Consider the following 21,197-nt stretch of genomic DNA (forward strand, 5'->3'; position numbering starts at 1 on the left):
AAAATAAGTTCAAAAGTAATTACAGACTAGTAAAAGTAATTTTTTTATCTATAGTTTTTAATTTAGAATACTTATTATTGAAATATTTGAATGATAAATTTTCATTTAGGCCTGAAATTTTAAATTAGTAATGGTAAAATTACATTTTGGTCGTCTAAAATGATAAATTTTAATTTAATCATTTAAAATTATAAAATATATGTTATTTGTTAGGATCAACCCGATTAAGCAACAAGTAAAAAAATAGCGGAATAAATTGAGAAATTGAACATGTAAATTTAACGTGGAAAAACCCCTCCAAAGAGGATAAAAAATCACGGGCAAAGATAATTTTACTATGATGGCAAAAGAACAAATAGTACAAAAGATGGAGATAAAAACTAAATCCCAAAACCCCAAAAAACAAAGAACCCTCAAAACGTAAACACAAAATTCTCTAAATGTGTTATGTGTTCTAATCTCTAATGGGTGTATTTTTTAATGTTGCAAAAGAACCTATTTATAGGCTAAATTAGTAGGTCAAATAAACTATGCTAATAAATGTTAAATATATTATACTAATAAATATTAAATCTTCTAGAAAGAAAATATATTTTGTTTAACTTGACTTGTAAGTGATCTCTTAGAATTTGGGTCACACAACTCTAACAATCACCACATCGACACAAATTCTTACAACGCCATCTTTGCCAAAGCCCGCCACGGGCCTATCTTGAACTATGTAGGGAATTAACTGGGTTGAATATGTGCTTAGAAGCTGGAAGACTTCTAGCCTTCGACTTGTATATTGCCAAATCAAAACTAACTCGGGTCTGATTTTCAAGAACATAGTGCCATAATTTTTCAAAACTTGCATCCAAAAGAGAATCTCTCTTCAACGAAACGATCATACATTTTTCCCTCCTATGACCAAGTTGCCTCCGCTCCAAACGAGTTGACTTTGACTCTGTAACAGACGAGGGACGTTCGATTTCACCGGTTACTGTAGAACATTCCATAATATAAAGACTGCCAGTTCTTTTACCTTTTAACAAAACAAGAGCTCCACAAGATACTTTAATGTCGCTCGACTTGATGTTGATTCTGCATCCTTTCAAGTTTAAAATACTTAAGGAGATGAGATTATTTCGTAACTCAGGTACATACCTAACATCTGATAGTGTCCTAATCGTCCCATCGTGTATCATAATTTTAACAGTACTAATACCAATTACCTTACTAAATGAATCGTTTCTCATGGACACAACTCCACCTTCAACTGAACTGTATGTGGAGAACCATTCTCTATTGGGACACATGTGGAAAGAACATTCTGAATCTAGGATCCACTCGGACGTGAGTTTGGAGTTATCGCTCGTTGACATTAACAAGAAATCATTACCGCTTTCATCGGTCAAATTAGCACCAGCTACATCTTCTTCGTTACTCTCAGCAGCTCTTTTATTTCGCAGTTTATAACAATCTGCTTTGACGTGACTTAACTTTTTACAATAGCGGCACATTTTGCCTCATTTCTTTAATGCTACCAAAACGGAAACTTGCCTATTTGTCTTACTATCCAAACCAGACTCATTGTCGAGTTTGTCTCTACTCAACAAATGACCCTTCATATCTTCGAACGAGAGTTTGTCTCTGCCATAAATTAGGGTCTCTCTGAAAGACTTGTATGAAGGGGGTAAAGAACACAATAATAGCATAGTCTGATCTTCATCGTCAATATGAACCTCAATGTTCTTTAAATCATTTAAAAGGGTAATGAATTGACTGATGTGATCTCTAAGAAGCTCATATTCATTCATGCGGAACGTAAATAGATGTTGTTTCTAACCTTTTCCACAAGGCAGATGAGGTATTCTCCATCAATACGTCCTGTAATACTGTATTCGCGAGGCACAACTGGATTACAGACATGGCCTTTTCATCAAGCTCTTTTCATTCTGTTTGATTTAGATTATCAAGCTTTTTCCCGGTAACAGGTTTGAACTAGAATTGTCATCATCCGAACTTGTCACAGATTAAAATTTGTCTCACCATTGAACTTCTCAATTTCAGAACTTGTTGCTGCCATCTTTGAACGGGCTAATCTATGAAAATTGAACTAGCTCTGATACCACTTGTTAGGATCGACCCAATTAAACAACAAGTAAAAAAATAGCAGAATAAATTGAGAAATTGAACACACAAATTTAACTTGGAAAAACCCTTTCAAAGAGGATAAAAAATCACAGGTAAAGATAATTTTACTATAATGGCAAAAGAACGAAGAGTACAAAAGATGGAGATAAAAACTAAACCCCAAAAATTCGAAAATAAATAACTCTCAAAACGTAAACACAAAATTCTCTAAATGTGTTATGAGTTATAATTTCTAATGGGTGTATTTTCTAATGTTGCAAAAGAACCTATTTATAGGCTAAATTAGTAGGTCAAATAAATTATGGTAATAAATGCTAAATATATTATACTAATAAATACTAAATCTTCTAGAAAGAAAATATATTTTGTTTAACTTGACTTGTAAGTAATCTTTTAGAATTAAGTCACACAACTCTAACAATATTAAAATGATAAAATTACATTTTTATTATAGTAAAAGTATATATTTTAATTTCACCCTAAAACATTTCTAACTTCGTCCCTGAAATCACTTGAGAAAATTTAAAATTTATTTATTTGTTTTGCTAGATCTAGTTTTACTTTATTATATTTTTTAGATACGAGGTTTTATTTATTTTATTCCTATCAATTTATATTTCAGCTAGGTTATTTAAGTGGACGATGCTTATGTGTTGTGTATTTTTACTTTATTTTCCTAAATCTAGTTTTACTTTATTATATGTTTTTAGATTTGACGGTTCAAAAAATTAAAAGTCTCCCAATTTTAAAGTTCAAATATTGTTTGGACTCAATCAAGTATTTTACCAAATCAAGTTAGGTCCCGTCACAAAAAAGGCGTTGTGAAAGTACAAGTTAAGATGAAGATTTGTTTAAATCGTAAATTATATTTTTGCTAGATTTCTAATGGGGTTTAGCTTTGTTGGATGCAGAAATGTAGGACAGATGATTTTAGAGTGAATGCAACTGAGTAAGTAATTTTAAGATTGATGAGTTCACTCTATTTAACATTGGGAATTGTATTTGGAAGTGGTTTTGACAGTTGATATTTGTTGTTTAGTATCCAAAATAATAAAACATATACAGGAAAGTCGAAAATTTTTGAAAGCGGGTAGGTGTCAACAAATTGCCAAAATTTCCCACCATTAGTTAGTCCCATAGATTATCCAATCAAATTTTGTTGGTTCGCCAACCTCTTAGAAACCCCCTTTATTCAAACAAAATGTATACCCATTAGCCAGCCTTTCTCATTATTTTTTTCTCTTTATTCGAGTGGCACTCCTCGTAATTATCACCTGATACGTGTCCTTTTTTCAGGCTTTTTTCCATTTTCTGTTTACGAAAAAAAAAAGAAAACGAAGGTAAACCCTAAAATTTACCCCTCTTTTCGTCTTTAACGAAATCCTCAAATTCGATCTCGATACATGTAGTTTCTATTTCAGTATGTTTATTCTAATCACGCTTAGATTTGATTCATTTTTCTATCGACCTTCCTCATCTTTTTTTTTTTTTCGTTTCTTAGATCGTTTCTACGGTTTAGGGTTCCTTGTTCTTTTTAATAATTTATGGATCTGTAAAGTTCGGTTTCGAGTTTCGCCATGTCTTTTTGTGGATCTGTATTTCAGTTTCTGATTTGAAATTATTTCTTTAAAAGAATCAATTTTTCAATGGTCATTTTATTTCTAGCATTCGATTCGTAAAAAAGATTGTTTGATCTGTAGATCGTCTTTAGAGTTAAATATGTTGGGAATAGATTTCTTTTGTTCATGTGTCGGCGTCAATTTTGTAGATTTCTTTGCAATTTCAAGATCTAGGGTTAGGTTTTTCTGATATTTGGGGCTTTTGGTTTTTTCGTTTAATTAACTTAGGGGAAGGTCAATTCGCATCTAACATCGCAATCTTAATCCTTTTATTTCTTGTTAATTAAGACGTAATTTCCCAATTGTAACCCGATCGATCATTTCAAGAAAGGCCCCTTTTCCTAAGGTATTAAAATAACTTTTTTATATTGGTTAATTTCAAATATAAGATTCCCACATGTAAATTTTAAATAATTACCCCAAATTACTTATCTCAGCTTTCTCTTAATAATAACAGTGACATAAATGTCTATACATATATACACACATGTATATATGCATATATAGATATGTGTGTGCATATGTATAATAGTTAAAGCAAAAAACTTTTTCCTGAATTTATAATCTTAATTGTGTTATGTCATAGAAATTATTAAAGTAAAATGGCTGTTAGTTTAGGCTTTTATGCTTCTCTTATGTTTTGGATTATTAGTATTGTTTGTGCATTTCTAACATGTTATTGTTCAATATCTAGTTCGGCTCTAGAATGTGTTGGTTGATTATGACATTCTTTTACTATATCCAACTTTAATGAGTTTCGAGTCGTATAGTTTTGATGTGTAGATTATTATTAGGAAATGACTTAGAGTGAGCAGGGATATATCCTAGTGAAATTTGTTAGTGTTATGACACATTGGTAATTTCATCTTAGTACTGCCGTTAATAATGATTGATTAGTCGTTTAGAGCTTGTTATAGTGAGCATGATCTGATGTTTTCCCCCACTGTTCATCTATCTTTATAAGCTGTGTTGTAATTTGACTTCTGTCAATGACTCTGTTTGGCCGGAAAAAGAAATTACTGGCTGTTGTTGTCGCTATTTTTCAGTTTTCATCGCCATTGAATATCTGTTTTTGGTCATTGCTTCCTTGGTGCAAACCCACAGTTGGCTTATTTTGTCAGTAATTCTTTTACTTTATTATTCTCTCATCACTTCAATGTTTTGGTACAGTACAACATGGTACATAAGCGGCCTTTTGCTGAGAAGGACGAGTTTGAGGTTTCATTCAAGCAACCAAGACAAGTGGAACATAGTGATCCGCAGGTTTTAACTTCAGAACCTTTTTTTTCTGAAGCCCTGATTTCCGATGGTTCAGGTACATAACTTCTAGCCTGTAATAAACTACATTTGAGACACTGAGGCTGTGATTTGGGCATGTTAACTTGACATTCCTATTCCTGGTGATATGTATATTGTAACAGATTATGTAAACCCCATATTAAACAGACCATATTCATACTTAAATGAATTCTTTTTGGCTCCTAAATTCGATGGACTATTCAATCTTGTGTCACTGTTCTCTATGCTTTTTAATTATTCCCAGATGTTGATTTCGTGTGCCTGGATCGAATTCATTGTCTATTTACTCTCAAGTCAATTTCATTTGTCTTCTGGAAACAGTGATTGTATTTAAGTAACACCAAAGTAGTAAATGATTCAGTTGTAAATATGTCAAATTTATTCTCCCCTTTCTGTAATTCTTTTCAATTATTTCTTACGGCATTGTAATGTGTAATTGGTAAAGGTGAGGGCAGATTCACAAACACTAATATTAATAGCGATGAGAAGCATGCAAATGCCTTTGATACTGAACACCCTGGACATGCTGATGACTTTGAGATCAATGTTCCTGGCTGCATTGCCAACTCTTCCCAGGTTACCTGTAGTGCCAGTGAAGCGGTCTCCTGGCCAGAAGAACCACTTCACATCACTTCTTGTGGAGAATGTTTTAACCCTGAACGTCCAATGAGGATAATATCTCATTTGGAAGATATATATTCTATACTTTTGCAATATCCTCCGAGGAAACCGGTTCTTGTTGGACCTAATTACCAAGTGGATATTCCAGAATGGGAAGATTCACTGGTTGCAAGAAACATTTGTTATGATACTGATGTATCTGAAACTGCTGCTGGTAGATATGAGAATGAACTGATGGGAACTTGTATCATTCCAATGCCGGCTTTGGAGTCTTCTGTGTCTTATGACAAAGTTGGACGTGGCAGAACTGATTGCAATTGTGAGGATAAGGATTCTGTCAGGTGTGTCAGACAGCACATATTGGAAGCGAGAGAAGAACTTAGAGAATCGCTTGGGCATGAGAGATTTATTGAGCTTGGTTTCTGTGAGATGGGTGAAGTAGTGGCTGATAAATGGAGTGAAGAGGAGGAACAGCTATTCCACAAAGTTGTATTCTCTAATCCTGTATCCATGGGGAAGAATTTCTGGAAAGACCTTGCTTCGGTTTTCCCTTATCGAACCAAAATGGATATTGTCAGTTATTACTTCAATGTATTTATGCTGTGGAAGAGGTCAGTTCAGAACAGATGTGCATCAGTGAGTATCGATAGTGATAATGATGAGTGGCAGGGAACTGATGATTCTGGCAACAATGAAGTTTTCTCAGACGAAGATGTATGTCAAGGAGATTTCCCTTATCATCAGAATCAGGAAAGCGGATTGTGTGTTTGTGATGAGGATGCTGCTGATGAAACTTGTGATAATCACAGTATATATTTCGATAGTGCTGCAGACAATATCAAAGTTTCAGAAACGTATTCGGGTAAGCTGTTTAGCAACCAAGGTCCCATGGCTCAGCTGCATGAAAACAATCTCAAGGATGAACAAGCAAAGCACAAGAAACTAGAGATCCAAGATGATTCATGCACATCTTCTGATACAGGGGCCGCATCATAAGAAACACCAGTGGCTGCTGACAACGGTGATCAGCGGCAAGGTAACCCAAACGGGTTAAACAATGGTGGCAGCCATGGATATGTTTCAGAATCATGTGATACTAAAGTTTGGGATTCTGGATATACAACAACTTGCCAAAAAACCAAGATGGACTTCTTACCTACATGTAGTATGATTGAAGAAGTTTTTGGAGATGGGTCTTGAATTGAATCTTTATATTAGAGAGCACAATATATATACATATGTATGTATGTATGTATGTATAACTTTGAGCAGTTTTGTCTGAATTGTTTTGCTGTGATGGGTGGTATCAAAAGAGGCTACCATCAGAGATTTACCGTTAAGGTAAATCATAGGGGAATTCTCTCTTCTTTTAGATTAAATTCTCTTCAATAAATAGAATTCAAATTTTTTACTTTGTACATATAGACAATTTTAGAATAATGATAATCTTTGACATAATTGTTGCAAGCGTAGAAATTATTTATTGCAATGTTGTAAACTACTACTGACAATAACATTTGTATAAAATCAATTCTAAATTCCAACATACCCTTTCGGTAACTCATATATTATATAGTCTTCACTTTTTGCTTCCAAATAGAAATGTTTGTCCAATGATGAAGTGAAAAATGAATAGTATAAAAGATAGAGATAAAATTAAATCACTCTTAAAACGTAAACACAATGTGTAATGGGATATATTTCTAGAGTGAAAAAAGGACCTATTATATATTATATAGTCTTCACTTGTTGACACCGACAAGAAATTATCACCTTTGTCATTGACCAAAAAAGCACAAATTAAATCTTCTCGTTGCTTTCACGGTCCTTTTATTTCATACTTTATAACAATCTACCTTGATATGAGCTTTTTTACAATAGTGACATCTCTTGTCTTGCTTCCTTGAAGCTACCAAAATCAAGACTTGCTTATCTGACTTGCTATTAGAACTAAACTCATTGTCGAGTTTGTCTTTGATCAACAGATAACCTTTCACATCCTCGAATGATAGATTATCTCTGTCATAAATGAGGGTCTCCTTAAAAGACTTGTACAAATGGGGTAAAGAGCACAATAATAGCATAGCTTACTCTTCATCATCAATCTGAACCTCAACGTTCTTTAAATCTTTTAAAAGAGTAATAAATTGACTAATGTGATCTCTAAGGTGCTCACCTTCTTTCATGCGGAACGTGTACAACCGTTGTTTCAACACTAATCGGTTAACTAGAGACTTAGTCACGTAAAGGGTTTCTAACCTTTTTCATAAGGTGAATGTCGTTTTTTTCCATCAAAACCTTCTGCAACACATTATTTGTTAGACATAATTGAATCGTGGATAAAACCTTTTTATCTAACCTATCCCATTATGATTTATCCATGTCTATAGGCTTCTTCTCTATAAGGACATTGTCAAGATCACCTTGAATCAGAACTGCCATCATTCGAACTTGCCAGAGATTGAAATTTGTGATGCCATCAAACTTAATAATATTAAACCTTGTTGTTGCCATTTCTGAACGAGTTGATTATGAAAATCGAATTAGCTCTTGATACCAATTTGTTGGGGATAAACCTGGTTTAAGCAATGAACAAGTAAAATAACGAAGAAATTGAAAATATCGAATACAAATATTTTACGTGAAAAAACCTTTCTAAAGAGGATAAAAAACTACGGGTAAAAATAATTTCACTAAAACGGAAAAAAATGAAAAATATAAAATATGAAGATAAAACTAAACCCCAAACCGAAATAAAAACTCTTAAAACGTAAACACAAAATTCTTTGAAAGCTTGTAAAAACTTAATATGTGTAATGAATTATCTTTTAGGGTGGAAAAGGAATTAATTTATAGGCTAAATTTGTAGGTCAAATAATATTAAAATAACCTACACTAATCAAAGTTTAAATAGAAAACTAATATTAAAATAACATATATTAATCGAGTTTAGGTGTGAAACTAAAGACAGTTTAATTAGGAGAGAAAAGCTAAAAATACGAGGCATTCATACACATGCAATAAAATTTTTAATAAAATTAAATTTTATAACTCAGTTATACTTATATATATGGAATAATAATCCTTACATATTTGGATCACATTCATAACTTTTAAACTGAATTATATTCACATAATAATTCTATTTATTTATGTATTTATTTAACCTATTTTTATCGAATAAAACGTGTCTGTATTATGAAATATTATTGATTGTGGCATATGTTTAATCATATGGATTATACTATGTGATTACTTCATACTCTTTTTTTTATATTATACACAATAGTGGAGTTAGAAAAATTTTTAGGAGACTGAAATTAAATTGTATGTTTTACAATAGTAAAAATATAATTTCACTATTTTAATAGTCCATATCTTTATAATTTTAAAAGATTAAATTAAATTTTTATAATTTTTTAGAATCAAAATATAATTTTATCACTAATTTAAAATTTTATAAATTATAAAAATTTAAATGAAAAAATTCATTTTAAAGATCGGAGCCGAACCTGCCAACCTTCTTAACTTCATCATTGATTATACCCCATTTAATGAGTAATTTTTCTACCGTCTTTTAAACGATTACAAACACGTTTATTTCATAATTATTCAAAATAATATTAAAAGTTTTAAAACAAGCGTATATACATATTAAATTCGTATGAGACCAGTTTGAATTCATTAAAGCTATGTGCAAGCCGATTTTATTATTTAAGAAATATATATTTATATATGATTATGATTAAATTTAAATATTATATTATTAAAATTTTTACATCAGTCGGTCCAACTCGAGTTACACTAAACCTATCAGACAAAAATGGTAGCACAAACATTTAACATGTCCTAAATATATATCGATGTTAATATAATACTTATAGAGGGACCAATATTAGAAAATATAAACATAAGTATGACTTATATAGGGAGCTCGATTGCTCAATACCTCTAATTTAAACTCTCATTATTGATGTGTCAAATAAAAATCATTAACTACTTTATATTTTTATTTAAAAAATAAATTATTAGCCAAATTCGAGTTAAGAGGTCAAGAAATCTGAGTCCTGGCCCAGGTAGGCCCATGAAAAAGGAAAAATAAGGCAATAATGGGCTTTCTTCTTCTAATATAAAACCCTTTTCTTCTCGCTTCCCTCCTCTCCTTCCTTTGTTCCTCCATGGAAAAGAAAAAGTTAAATAGAATACTTGAAAAATCCCATTTCCTCAAAAATCCAAACCTTTCCTTCTAAAAAGATAAAATCTTTTGTCGTAAATTACCCATTCTTCTTTCATTTCGCATTTCAGGTTTTTTTTTCTTCTGACCGGTTCAATCACCCACTCTTTTGTAAAATTTTAATTTACCCAATTTGATTTTGATCATGTTGATCGTTTCTGATTAACAAGGTTTACATTTTTATCTACAAATCGGGAGATTCTTTTTCTTTTTTCCTTTTGCTGTTGTAACACTAGGGCTTTTTTTTATGATCAATTATAATCCTTTTGTTGTAAAGTTCTTATTTTCAGAGGGTACTTTGGGGGATTTTATTGCTTGGAGATGATGGAGAACAGTGAAGAATCAGCAGTGGATGATCAAGGGTCAGGATGGTTTCAAGTGAAAAAGGTGTTCTTCCTTAAACCAATGTTATTAATTCCCCTTTCGCATTTTCATAATTTGTTGATTTTTGTTGCCATTTTAGTTTATTATTTGTCTGATTACTATGAAAACTGGGGATATAGGAGAGTACTTTGTCTCTTCATGTTATTAGCTTAATTAAGTTTTATTGATGCTGCTGCATTGAGCTTTACTAACTGATTTTTGTTTTAGTATGGAATATATATATTTAAGTATTGAAGTGATTGCTTTTCTCAGCAACCAGCAATATGCTAAGTAATTTATTTATGTATCTTTATGCTGATTTCTGAGCTAGGATTGGTCATAAGGTTAGATTATGAGTGGAATGTCCTTTATTTATAATCTGATTAACATTGGAAAGTGAATTGTTTGATTTCAAATTATCATTATTAGTTTGATAATTGAGGTTGTTAAGGTTTAATGCTTGACCATGGGAACTAAGAGTCCAGCACTTCAGTACTGAACCACTCGACTATTGGCAATTACAAATTATTTGGGTCTATCAGCTTGAAGGAAATATGTTCCATAAGTTTTCATATGATTTTAACTGAGTACGATTCCAATGACAAGTTTGATAGGTGAGTGTTTTTGTTAAAAGATAGAATCAGAGTCTTAGACTTAAAAGATTCTGTTATTCAGTCAAGAAGTTTGGAAACTTTGCTTTGTTGAAGTTGTTCATTGCAACCCGAGGCTTCGTTTTGCTTAACTTTGTTCTTGATGTGGAACTTTTAGTGTTATTGGTTTTTCTGGCTTGTGAGATGATCAGTCTTCCTTCTTGGATGTCATCTGCTACTCCTAGTTGTGCTTTTGGTCTCTCGTCTTAACTAAAACATTTCTTAGAAAACTACCTTAATATTCTAAATCTCTCTCGTAAACTAGATTGTTATTTGTCAGTGTCGAATGTTGTTTTCATTATTAGTTCTTTTTATTTCTTTCCCAGAAGCACAGAAGCAGCTCGAAGTTTTCTGTACAAAGTTGGGTTGGGGGGTATTCGACCAAAAATGCTAATAATTTGGTGAGAGGTCAGCCATTGTCAAACAAGAAGGGTGGAGCTGTGCAAGGAAAATATAGATCTTTGCTTCGATCATCTGGGGGGAATTCAGATGGACATACCCAGGATGGTTTTGCAAATTCTACTGCCGAGTCAAATGAAGATGAAAAGAGCGTGAATTATCTAGATAAATGTGTTCTTAAGAAAGACTGTGAAGACCCCACATCCCCCACTTCTTTTGTCAAAAATTCTAATGGCAGCTGTGCAGTTAACCCAAAAATTCTATCAAAGGATAAATCCCATATGGTTCACAAAATCAAGTGGGGTGATTTAGAAGAAAATGTTCTGGTAGCTCATCATGAAAACAATATTGGAGCTGAAATCAAGTTCGGCGATATTGGAGATGATAATGTGCTTGGCTGTTCAAAGAATGTGAATACTAGTAATTTGATTTCGTGTTCTTGTACTGACCTCCAAGAAAACACAGTAGAAGCATCCATGGATGACAGAAGTCATTCTTGTGAGGTATCTTCATTGACTCCTAAGGATCAAATAATGGAAGAAACCTGTAAAGAGGTTAATGAAGTGTCTTCAGAAATTGTGGAACCACAGATTGATAATGAAAAAATAATTTCTGCCGAAGACGTTTATAAGGACATAAACACTCAACACATCAAACCAATAGAGAATAGTGAAGTAGATCCTAGTTTTCTATCTTGTCAAGCCTCTGAAACGGTGGTTATACCTGAGGTGCCTGATATCAAGATGGAGGTTGGCGAGCCAAAAACATGTGAAATTCCTATTGTAGATGGTGATTCAAGCATCGAGATGGTTTCACTGGATGCAGTGTCATTTCCACCCGAGAACATTGGACCTGAAACCTTGAGACAATCAAATGTGACTGATTGTGTACAGGATGGTAAAAAACCTGATCTGTCAAAAGCTCAAATTATAACTGCCCTTGGAGAAGATGATGCAGGAGAAAGCAAAGAAAGGTTTAGGGAGCGGCTGTGGTGTTTCCTTTTCGAGAATCTTAATAGGGCAGTAGATGAACTTTATCTTCTTTGTGAATTAGAATGTGATATGGAGCAGATGAAGGAGGCTATTCTTGTTCTTGAAGAGGCTGCTTCTGACTTTAAAGAATTAACTACAAGAGTGGAAGAGTTTGAGAATGTGAAAAAGTCCTCTCAATTGGCTGACGGTGTGCCAATTACTCTAAAGAGTGAACACAGAAGGCCGCATGCACTCTCATGGGAGGTAAGGATGCTTAACTCTTTTCTTCTTCTTCTTCTTCTTCTTCTTCTTCTTCTAGCATCATGTTCATGCCATCTAACCATTCAATATGGAACACTATAAATGCTTTATCTTGAATGCAGGTTCGTAGAATGACAACTTCACCTCACAGAGCAGAGATACTGTCTTCATCCCTAGAGGCTTTTAAAAAAATCCAACAAGAGAGAGCTAACCGACTTTCATGTAACAGTATGATGTCCCTGGGGCAGGACAATTCCAATTGTGCTTCTACATCTGGTGATAATTTGAAGAAGCCACTTATGCCGTCTGATGTAACATCCGTCGATAAAGAGTTGGGGATAAAGTCAAGAAAACTCCGTGGAGGTTCAGATCTTACTCAAGCGAACCTAAATGGAGAGAAAAGAAGCAATGAATCAGGCAAGTCCAGCAAATTAAACTCTGTTCAAAATGGTCGTGACCCACCAAAGAACTATATCTCTTCTGATGTTGCTTCATCTAGGTCACTTCTTAAGGACAATCCCTCCGCATCTGTTATCGGAAAGAGCAGGAGAGAATATCTTGGGTCTGAAACTGAGAAGCTGCTTTCTAGGAAAGATAAAACATTAACAGAAAATATTGTTGAAAAAAAATCAAAAATTTTGGATCAGGTTAGGAGGCAAGTTCCTCCTGATAAGGACAAGGATAAGAGAAATGCTACTTCATGGAAATCCATGGATGCATGGAAGGAGAAGAGGAATTGGGAAGACATACTTTCATCTCCCTTCCGTGTTTCTTCTCGTGTATCTTACTCACCCGGAATTGGCAAGAAAAGTGCTGAACGTGTCCGTATTTTGCATGACAAACTAATGTCCCCTGAGAAGAAGAAGAAAACTCCAGTTGATTTGAAGAAGGAAGCAGAGGAAAAGCATGCGCGGGCATTGAGGATCCGAAGTGAGTTGGAGAATGAAAGAGTTCAAAAACTTCAGCGCACCTCAGAGAAACTCATTCGAGTCAATGAATGGCAGGCTGTTCGGACTATGAAGTTACGAGAGGGAATGTATTCCCGTCAGCAACGTAGTGAATCACGACATGAAGCTTTTCTTGCAGAAGTTGTGAGGAGAGCAGGTGACGAAAGCAGCAAAGTTAATGAGGTTCGCTTCATTACTTCATTAAATGAAGAAAATAAAAAGCTTATGTTACGTCAGAAACTGCAAGATTCAGAGTTGAGGAGAGCTGAAAAACTTCAAGTGATGAAAAGTAAACAGAAAGAAGATATGGCTAGAGAGGAAGCTGTTCTAGAACGCCGAAAGCTTATTGAAGCTGAAAAGTTACAACGTCTTGCTGAGACACAGAGGAAAAAGGAGGAGGCTCAGCTTAGAAGGGAAGAAGAACGGAAGGCATCAAGTGCAGCTAGAGAGGCAAGGGCCATAGAGCAGCTTCGGAGAAGGGAGGAAAGAGCTAAAGCTCAGCAAGAGGAAGCTGAACTCCTTGCACAGAAGTTAGCTGAAAAACTAAGTGAAAGTGAACAACGTCGTAAATTTTACCTTGAACAAATACGGGAGAGAGCTTCAATGGATTTTAGGGATCAGTCTTCGCCTTTACTGCGTCGGTCAGTTAATAAGGAGAGCCAGGGCAGATCCACACCAACCAACAGTGCTGAGGATTGTCAAGCAAATGGCAGTGCTATGTTAGGAAACTCTGCACTTGCAGCAGGCAATAGTGCTTTGCAACACTCGTTGAAGCGAAGGATTAAAAAAATTCGACAAAGACTTATGGCTCTGAAATTTGAAATTTCTGAACCTCCTGCTGCTCCTGAAAATACTGGTATTGGATATAGGACTGCAGTGGGAACTGCTAGAGCGAAAATTGGGAGGTGGCTTCAGGAACTTCAGAAACTTCGACAAGCAAGAAAAGAAGGAGCCTCAAGTATAGGGTTAATTACTGCAGAAATGATCAAGGTATACCAATTTTTAGACCACCATTCAAAGATATTATGATCTTAACATCTACCACGGTTGTGATTTATCAACATGGGATGTCTTCTTTAAGGATATTATGAGTTTTAATGGAATTTATATGAACCCTTTAGTGGTAACATTCAGAAAATATTTTCTTTGAATCATTCTAAGGAATACTTCAATTAATTCACTCTTCTGATATTTCAGAGGATTACAAGTACACAGATCTACTTTAGCTTATTAATGTCTTTTTTCACTATATGCTGTTAGGATCATCAATGCTCTTTTATAAAATAGAGTAGCTATGCATAAATTCACGTTCTATTCAATCTTCAGCACCCATTCAAATGGTGGGCGGGGATTTGATGCTCTCTTTCTAACTTATTTCTTATGAAAATTTCCTGGTGATTAGTTTCTGGAGGGAAAGGAACCCGAGCTGCATGCTTCTCGCCAAGCTGGTCTGCTTGATTTTATTGCTTCTGCCTTGCCTGCTTCACATACATCGAAACCCGAAGCTTGTCAAGTGACGATACATCTTTTAAAACTTCTGAGGGTGGTGTTATCTACTCCTGTGAACCGGAGTTATTTTCTTGCTCAGAATCTTTTACCTCCTATGATCCCCATGCTGTCAGCAGCACTTGAGAACTATATAAAGATAGCTGCATCTTTAAATCTCCCTGGAAGCAGCACCTCACTTTCATGCAAAACATCTCTTGAAAATTTTGAATCAGTCTCTGAAGTATTGGATGGTTTTTTATGGGCCGTCTCCTCAATTATTGGTCATGTAAGCTCTGATGAACGGCAACTCCAAATGCGGGATGGCTTGCTCGAGTTATTAGTTGCCTATCAAGTTATTCAACGGTTCCGAGATCTTTTTGCACTTTATGATAGGCCCCAGGTTGAAGGGTCCCCATTCCCTTCATCTATTCTCTTGAGTATCCATCTACTGGTTGTTTTGACATCCAGTCCCGGAAATAGTTGCATCAATTGGGAATCCTTACCTATTGAAATGGAACCAGGTAGTGAAAGTCAAGAAACTAAGATTGCAGCATCTGTGGATTCTAGATGTTCCTTTGTAAATAGCAGTACTGGAGACATTATCCCTCAATTTTGTGCGCTGAATGGTAGCACAGTGACCCAGCTATCTGAAGTACCAGAGGATAGACCTTTGGATGAACCTTGTGGAATAAATAAAAATGATAATCTAGTATTCATCGGAAAAGACGGTGAAAAGCAGATGACGGATAGTTCAGTTGAGTTGAACAATCTTAGCACTTCCAAGATGGATGTTACAGATGCATCACAGAAAACTCTGGTTGAGCAAAAGGAAGAGAAACCTGTCATAGTTGCCAGGGAGGAGAAACCGAATGAAAACATATCAAGCTTGAAGCAACCAGTGGCATTCCTTCTTTCCGCTATATCAGAAACTGGATTAGTGAGTCTTCCTTCCTTGTTGACTAGTGTGCTACTTCAAGCAAACAATAAACTACCTTCTGAGCAGGTAACTTTGCCACCTTTTGAAAAGTTACTTTTCCTTCTTTTCTTCTTTTTGATTTTATGTCATGGAATCAAATAAGATCGCTTTATGGAATCTTTTAAAAACTTCTGCTCCTTCAGCCCTTTTGTTTTTGATCCTTACCTTTTATTCTGATTCTATGATCATTTCATGTGCCTATAATGACTTGGGTATCGGCTTATGTTATATTCAGTATATTGTCTTTCACTCTATGCTTATTGAGCAGGGAAAAGGGATTCATGATAGGACATGACCAATACAAATCTGAGCTGCTTTATTTCTGATGAAAATAATTTTGGTTTGAGCAAATTTTATCACAATCTGTTCATGGTTTGATGAGACCGTATTTTATCTAAATTGTTATTTACGAAATATTTGGAATTGGAATGTTACCAAGGGTATGGTTTTGAATAGATAAAGTGGTCAACATCCCTAGAACCAAGCCACTTGTGGGAAAACGGTTACTTTGTGATTGTTTTCTTCATACTGAAGATATCATTTTTGTTATTGACTGTCAATTCTGTTTCAGGCTTCAAATGCCCTTCCCTCTAATTTTGAGGAGGTAGCAACTGGAGTGCTGAAGGTTCTGAATAATTTGGCTCTATTGGATATTACTTTTATACAGAGAATGCTGGTGAGTGAATTTCATGCACTATATTGGATATTGGTTGTATGATAATGGTGATAGAGGTTTTAGCTTGACTCCACGATTCTCGTCATATTTATGCTGATTTTGATATATGTCGTGATAAAGAGAACTAATCCGGTCCCCTTTTTACCCCCTTCAGGCAAGGCCGGACCTGAAAATGGAGTTCTTCCACTTGATGAGTTTCCTTCTTTCTTATTGCACAAGCAAATGGAAAGCAGCTAATGATCAGGTGATGTATTTTGTGCTCGTCACAGTTTTCTAATGCATACCATCTTTCGTTAAATGCATGCGTGAGTTAAAACCGATATGAGAGGAATCATGCTGTACCCAAGAAATCAGTTTGAGTTTCAAAAATCATATTCTTGACATATGCTATCAAATTTGTCTTAGATTGGTTTGCTTCTCCTTGAATCCCTGCTGCTTCTTGGTTATTTCGCATTGTTCCACTCCGGGAATCAAGCTGTTCTTCGATGGGGTAAGAGCCCCACTATCCTTCACAAGGTCAGTGATCTTCACAGTTTTTTCCCTCTTTATCTTTAAACATTTCTCGAGATACTAACTGTTGAGGTGGAAGGGTACAGGTGTGTGATCTGCCATTCGTGTTCTTCAGTGACCCAGAATTGATGCCAGCATTGGCAGGGACGCTTCTTGCGGCCTGTTATGGCTGTGAACAGAATAAGGATGTAGTTCAGCAGGAACTAAGTATGGATATGCTACTCTCCTTGTTAAGATCTTGCAGAAGTATCTTACCAACCGTCAAAACATCCAATCCCCACCCGGAACTTCTTTTAGCAGACGAATCGAGCGAGTACAACCAGCAGGGTTCTGATATAAAAAGATCTCAGGCTGATATTCCCTTAAAATCTAGTCGATACAACACCAGAAACACAAGGATCACTGGCGGAAAGGGCGGCACCATAGGAAACAGCCTCAAATTCAGCAAGGCGAGAAACCAAAGAGATTGCAGAACAACCAAAACTTGTGAAGAAACAATTACCAGACATAACAATAACCTGCCAGTTTTGGGGACATCACTAACGTTATACTGCAGATTCCCGAGCAACTTCATCGACAGAGCTGAGCAGTTCTTTTCAGCTGGGATCTCCGATGACAGAACTGTGAGTTAAACTAACATGAAATACCACTCATCGTAGTTTGACATATACAGGCCTTTTTCCAGTGGGTGAGTTCATAAACCCTAAATAACTGCTACAGTTGATCAAGATTTTGTTCATGATTACTGATTTTCACTAGGCTTTTTCCCAAGCTATCTGTGGTTAAATAAATTCTTTTTAGGGAAAATGCTAACCACTGCCTGTGTATTAAATGAAAAAAAGAATGGTAACTCGTAAAATTATTATTGATTAAATAATCCTTAATGTCTATAGGCAAAAATGTTGGCTCATGAAGGTAGCATATGTTTCAACGGTGGTCTGGTTTTTGCTTTAAATTTTATGAAGACGCGAATTATTGATATGAAAACACGAAAAGTATTTAAATTTTATGAAATATTTAAAATGATTATGACAAAAATATATGTATTCAACATAAATAGACAAATTGTCGAGTGTAATTGACGCATTATTCTGTGCTAATTATACGGAGAAAAGTAGGATACAAAATAAGCTATAATACAGAGCATGTAAAATGAATATAAATCTATTTATATTATATATTAATTATTGAGTTGGTGTTTATGAATAGTTGCAATAAGCTTCTACTAAGTAAGGATGAAAGTTCGATCGAATCAAATGAAAAAGTTTTGAGTTAACAAAACCAATTTTATTATCCTAATGAAATAAATGAAATTTAAGTCTAATCGAATTGAGTAAAATTATTTGGGTTAAATTAAAAATTAAACATATTAAATTAAAATCTTGTTATAGTATAACTCATTCAATAATTTTGTTATAGTATAATTCATTGTATGTTCGAGCACATAAATTTGAAGCCATAACTTTTTCAAAGTAAAATAAGGTACTTTAATATGATAAACTTGAATTATTATTAATTTATATAGGTCTTAAAATTATTGTTTTAGAAAATTTTAAAATTTTAAATTTTTATATATTTTTAGAATTTATTTAAAAAATTTTAGTTTCTAAAAAATATAAAATATGGAATTTTTATGAATATTCTGAATTTTAAAAATTACTTTGAAAGTTTTTGTAATTTTTGTTAAGAGTGATCAATTTGTTTATTTTCAAAACTGACAAAGACTAAAATAGCATTTACACTAATCTGCTATTTGAATTTAAAATTATTTTTTTCGATTTTTTCGAATCGAATCAAGTTTTACTCATTTCTAATTATGATCAATTGCAACACACATTAGGCAAAAGTAGTAGGGCCTCCTAGAATAAAGCAAACCACTAGAATAGCGACCACACAAGTGACACCATTGCCGATCAAGCAAGGGCTTCAAGGTTGATGGCGTTTCGTTGAAACCAATGGTGCTGGTTCTGGATAATTCAGCACAGGTTTTGTGAAGGGAGAAATTGCACTTTGAATAATCATAAGATGGAGTTGAGATTGGGAGCATGCACCCATCACAGGGCCTATCATTGTCCTCTTTCATCTTGTCTTCTAACACCAAATTGTCTTGGCTGAAATGTTGCACCCCTATGGTTTTCTCCACGTACATTCAAATTCAATCAATTAGACAATATGTGTGTAAACATGAAAGATAATCCTTAAAAATCATAAATAAAAAAGTTTAAAAAATTAAATAACTGATAAATTTCATATTTTTGAAATGTTGGATATTATTTAAGATGATAAATAGGTGATGACTTGTCAACTATGAAATAAATTTATTTATAAATGAGTATAATTATGGTATGTATTTTTTATTATGTTTAAATTTAAAATTTAATCTTTATAATTTAATTTAATATAACTTGGCTTCTCTCTTTTTATAATATTATTAATTAACTCAAATAGCTCTTAATTATTCTCGTATTGATGTGAATTTAAAAAAAAAATTCTAATCTATCGGGCTGACATGATTTTTATTATTATTATTGTGGAGTGTTTTTAATAGATCAAGGCTGCAACATACTTTTATTACTTAAAAAAATGGGAGAGGAGAATGATTGACAGGGGCATCAACTTGAACTCTTGGTGCTTTAATGGACTCTAGGGGCATGGTCGTTGCTAATGAAGGAAAAAGATTGTATTAAACATTGATGTCATGTTATTTGTGTTCTTTTTTCAATAATTTTATGTCACATCAGTATTTTTATATTGGATTTCAGTATTTTTATTTTGAAAAAAATTAAATACAAATTAAAATCTTGAAATTCAGAATAAAATTTTTGATGTGACATAAACTATTGAAAATGGATAATATCTCTGTTTCACGACCAATGAATGATGTATAAAAAAAGGATAATCTGAATAAGATATAATACAAATCATGACATGTAAAAGCAATGAAAATAAGATATGATACAAATTTAATACTGAATCTATCTATATTCTATAATAAGTTTTTTAGTTGGTGTTATTAATAATTTGGGTTTTAATTTCTTTGTAAAATTATAAATAAAAATTAATTTTTTATAAAATAATAAATATTATTTTAAAAGTATCTATGTTTTTTATATTTTTGATAAATTTAAAAAGATACAAAGTAACAAATATTAATTTGAAAGCATTTATTTTTTAAGAAAATAATATACAATTGACAAGATTCATGAGACTTAAACTCAAGCCATCATAACCTTTGTTATCTCATTATTACTGGTTATAAATTTATTATCATTTCAACTAAAGTCACATTTGATTTTTTCACCTGTTGTGTAATAATCTAATATGATATAGAATGAGTAAAACAAATTATATTAATATGCTAAAATTGAAAGAAAAAATTTATGCGATAAAATAATTCTCTTAAATTTGAAGATTTTTCTTTAAAAAATAAGATATTCTTTTGAAAAATTAAAATATACAATGTTGTTTTGATTATTCCTTCTTTATAACGTTATTTTGGATAATGTGCATAATTTTCAATAGCTTTGATTAAAATAATTTTCATACATCCTCAATTTTTATTTAAAAATAATAAAAGTTCTTAATTCTATTTGTAAATTTCTTATTACAATGGGTATACAAGGCAACTTTGGTTTTCTTATCGATCCAATTTTGAAGAAGGAAAAAAAAAAGACCATTTTCCATATTTTCAGGTGTCTGAGATTCTAAAAACAGAGCGATAAGTAAATGCATGTTTTATTAACAATTTATTAGATTTAATATTTATTTTTAGCTTTAAAATCCCATTTAAAACAACCAGCTGGTTTCAACAGGATGAACCAATTACACATTGGAACCAGAGGTAACATTGGTTTAACTCCACCTTTGGATAGTTTCACTACATCATTTTCATTGCCGTTTAAACTTCATATTTAACAAAACTTGATCCAATTCAAAAAAATAATTTAAATTTTGAGTTAATCAAATCGTATTATTCAAGTTTATTCAAATAAATAATTCGAATTTCAAGTCGAATTAAATTTTACAAATCGAATAACTCCAATAATT

General features: G+C 33.3%; 2 protein-coding genes across 5 annotated transcripts; both read left to right on the plus strand.

Moving 5' to 3' along the window:
* The first annotated feature begins 3,251 nt into the window (after nt 1-3,251).
* LOC105802069 (uncharacterized) lies at nt 3,252-7,133 on the plus strand. 4 transcript variants are annotated; one of them, XM_012633494.2, is made up of 3 exons: nt 3,252-3,476; nt 4,926-5,070; nt 5,500-7,133. In XM_012633494.2, the coding sequence occupies exons 2-3, from the start codon at nt 4,932-4,934 to the stop codon at nt 6,669-6,671; spliced, it is 1,311 nt and encodes a 436-aa protein (XP_012488948.2). In that variant the 5' UTR covers nt 3,252-3,476; nt 4,926-4,931; the 3' UTR covers nt 6,672-7,133. The 4 variants fall into 4 exon arrangements, with proteins under 4 accessions (XP_012488948.2, XP_052480227.1, XP_012488947.2 ...); XM_052624267.1 differs by having other exon boundaries at nt 3,475-3,556; XM_012633493.2 differs by lacking the exon at nt 3,252-3,476 and adding an exon at nt 3,563-4,101.
* Nucleotides 7,134-9,833: 2,700 nt separating this feature from the next.
* Nucleotides 9,834-18,060, plus strand: LOC105802068 (uncharacterized). Its single transcript, XM_052623218.1, has 8 exons — nt 9,834-10,296; nt 11,249-12,556; nt 12,676-14,490; nt 14,903-15,991; nt 16,536-16,640; nt 16,795-16,884; nt 17,046-17,156; nt 17,237-18,060. Exons 1-8 carry the CDS (start codon nt 10,231-10,233, stop codon nt 17,780-17,782), a joined length of 5,130 nt encoding a protein of 1,709 aa, XP_052479178.1. The 5' UTR covers nt 9,834-10,230; the 3' UTR covers nt 17,783-18,060.
* Nucleotides 18,061-21,197: the final 3,137 nt, after the last annotated feature.

The sequence above is a fragment of the Gossypium raimondii genome, chromosome 11, assembly GCF_025698545.1.
Source record: "Gossypium raimondii isolate GPD5lz chromosome 11, ASM2569854v1, whole genome shotgun sequence".
NCBI lineage: Eukaryota > Viridiplantae > Streptophyta > Magnoliopsida > Malvales > Malvaceae > Gossypium > Gossypium raimondii.

Coding starts and splice junctions, on each gene's coding strand:
- LOC105802068 (XM_052623218.1), top strand. CDS start 10,231: ATGATGGAGAACAGTGAAGAATCAGCAGTGGATGATCAAGGGTCAGGA. Junction 12,557..12,675: donor CGCATGCACTCTCATGGGAG/GTAAGGATGCTT, acceptor TCTTGAATGCAG/GTTCGTAGAATGACAACTTC. Junction 16,885..17,045: donor GGAAAGCAGCTAATGATCAG/GTGATGTATTTT, acceptor AATTTGTCTTAG/ATTGGTTTGCTTCTCCTTGA.
- LOC105802069 (XM_012633494.2), top strand. CDS start 4,932: ATGGTACATAAGCGGCCTTTTGCTGAGAAGGACGAGTTTGAGGTTTCA. Junction 5,071..5,499: donor CCTGATTTCCGATGGTTCAG/GTACATAACTTC, acceptor TAATTGGTAAAG/GTGAGGGCAGATTCACAAAC.